The sequence below is a fragment of the Austrofundulus limnaeus genome, unplaced genomic scaffold (assembly GCF_001266775.1).
Source record: "Austrofundulus limnaeus strain Quisiro unplaced genomic scaffold, Austrofundulus_limnaeus-1.0 Scaffold53, whole genome shotgun sequence".
NCBI lineage: Eukaryota > Metazoa > Chordata > Actinopteri > Cyprinodontiformes > Rivulidae > Austrofundulus > Austrofundulus limnaeus.
The window spans coordinates 2127597-2129917 of NW_013952455.1; the positions used below are offsets into that span (position 1 = coordinate 2127597).

The window sequence follows — 2321 nt, forward strand, 5'->3', positions numbered from 1 at the left end:
GTTTTAATAGTATTATTAAAACATAATACTATGTTTTAATATTTGATTAAAATATAGTATTATAGAATATAATAGTTAGAATACCTTTGATCAAACTGCCAGTTAAGTCATACGTGCAACTAGACATGGACTTGAGGTCAAGAGACTTGGACTTAACTTGGACTTGCAAAAAAAAAAAGCCTTTCGCACATCTCTGGTATCTACATTTACCCAGAATGCTTTGCAGCATGCACAACGTGGTGACGTCTGTGTGAAAATATCCTTTCTAATTTCTAAAATCTAAACAGCCTACAATATTTTTGCAATCTTGTTTTTGTCTGAAGTACATTTATTAAATACTGTTTAATGTCACAACTAGTCAGTTTGCTTTAAGTTGTGTCATACTCTCTTCTCGCCGTTCACCTTTAGCTCGAGTCACCTGCCGTCCAGATGAGTTTGAATGTGGCGATGGCACATGCATCCATGGCAGCCGCCAGTGCAACAGTTACTATGACTGCAAAGACATGAGTGATGAACTGGGCTGTGTTAATGGTACAAATCCCCTGTCCTGTCTTTCCTGCCTTTTAAACAATCTGCAGAATCGCTCATTTGTGTTGGTGTTTTATTATGTTTCGCCTACAGTTAGCCACTGTGATGGTCCGACCAGATTTAAATGCCGCAGCGGGGAGTGTATAAGCATGGAGAAAGTGTGTGACAACAAGCGGGACTGCAGGGATTGGTCAGATGAACCTCTTAGAGAGTGTGGTGAGGCCCTTCATTCACAGCTGTCTGTTTAATTACTAGCTTATGTGTCTAATTAGGGTCTCACCAGCTTCAGAGTTGTAATTTTATCCTCGTTAAACTGCTTTTTTTCTTCTTTTTTTCAGGCTCCAATGAGTGCCAGTACAACAATGGCGGCTGCTCTCACATTTGCAATGACCTAAAGATCGGCTATAAGTGCTTATGTCCAACTGGATACAGCCTAGTTGACAACAAACGCTGTGAAGGTAAAGTCACACGTCCATGACAGTTGAACATTCATCCGCTTTCATTCAGGTTTTATGACCTTAGCCCCAATTCACAAGCGATGCCAACAATCTGTTTACTGTGATGCAAACCCTTCTTCCCAGTTATTTACTGTGCTTTCAGATAAAAACTTGAACGTGTAATTCTCATGAGCTCAGCATTTTTCTGTTTAATTATTGAAACTTTTTTTAAAAAACAGATATTGATGAGTGTGCCAACCCAGAAACCTGCAGCCAGATCTGTATCAACCAGATGGGCAGCTACAAATGTGAATGTGAAGAGGGTTACCAAGTGGATCCAGCAACTAAAGCTTGCAAAGCTATTGGTAAGTGGGATTCTCTCAGCTTATGACAGCACTTTTTTCTTTTAAGGACAAAAAAAATAATATTTTAGAGTATGTTTGTGAATGTAAATTGAATTATTTTACAGTCTAAACAAAAAAGTAAACGATTATATGATTGTAAACAGTACTTAAAAATTATTACAAAAATGAAATAAAACTGGGAAAACTCTTGATAGCTAAACTACCGAACATTTGTGAAAGAATGAAAAGCACTTTGCCAACTTTTTTTCAAGTTTTGTTGTTGTTGTTTCTTATTAGTTTGAAACATAATAAAAAGTAATTAAGATACTTGGGTAGTGCTAGCTATCTGGTTTAGAGGGTAAGTCATGGTAAGAGAGACTACAGGTGGCCGACWGGTGCAAATGCCCAGCAAACAGCCAATTGCTTCGCAGACGCGCTACTAACACACTAATGATGCAAACTTCAAAATGCACTAACACAAATAACGAATGCAACAAAATAATAAAAAAAAAACAGTGCTGCAAAATAAAAAAAATTGTATTCACAAATACTACTGCAAGTAATGAAATGCTACAAATTCCAAAATGGAAGAGCACCAGACCACTAGGAGGACTCAACCACCAAGTCATACGAGACCAGACCAGTAAAGACAGGACGCAGAAGAAAGTTGGCATCCTCGGAATGATGAGGTCGGAGTGACATCGTGTCAAAGATGATGGCTTTCCGGTTTCCCACTTGTCTGAAGTCAGAAAAAAGATGGACGCTCGCAGAAAAACAGCCTGTGCTGGTTTTTCTTTTTTGGAATATAAAACGTTGTCAAACAAATTTTCAGGCCACCAGAAGAACATATCAGAGGAGGATGAAGGTGCAGAAGGTATTGTCGTTGTTTAAACAAAAAACAACTTTATTATGTTCAGTTTGTCATTACATTCAGTGATCACGTAACACAGCAATAAAGTAAATAGTGGAATTATTATGGAATATTGCGTATTTTTTATCTTTATTTTAATAA

General features: G+C 37.5%; 1 protein-coding gene across 1 annotated transcript in view; it reads left to right on the top strand.

The window, feature by feature from the left end:
- LOC106517861 (low-density lipoprotein receptor) overlaps window positions 1-1330 on the top strand; it is a gene marked incomplete at its 3' end in the record, with an annotated part of 7176 nt that extends 5846 nt beyond the window's left edge. Inside the window, 4 exon segments of the mRNA XM_014008899.1 lie at window positions 409-531; window positions 622-744; window positions 867-986; window positions 1205-1330. Coding sequence (XP_013864353.1) covers window positions 409-531; window positions 622-744; window positions 867-986; window positions 1205-1330 — 492 coding nt within the window.
- Between the last annotated feature and the right edge of the window lie 991 nt (window positions 1331-2321).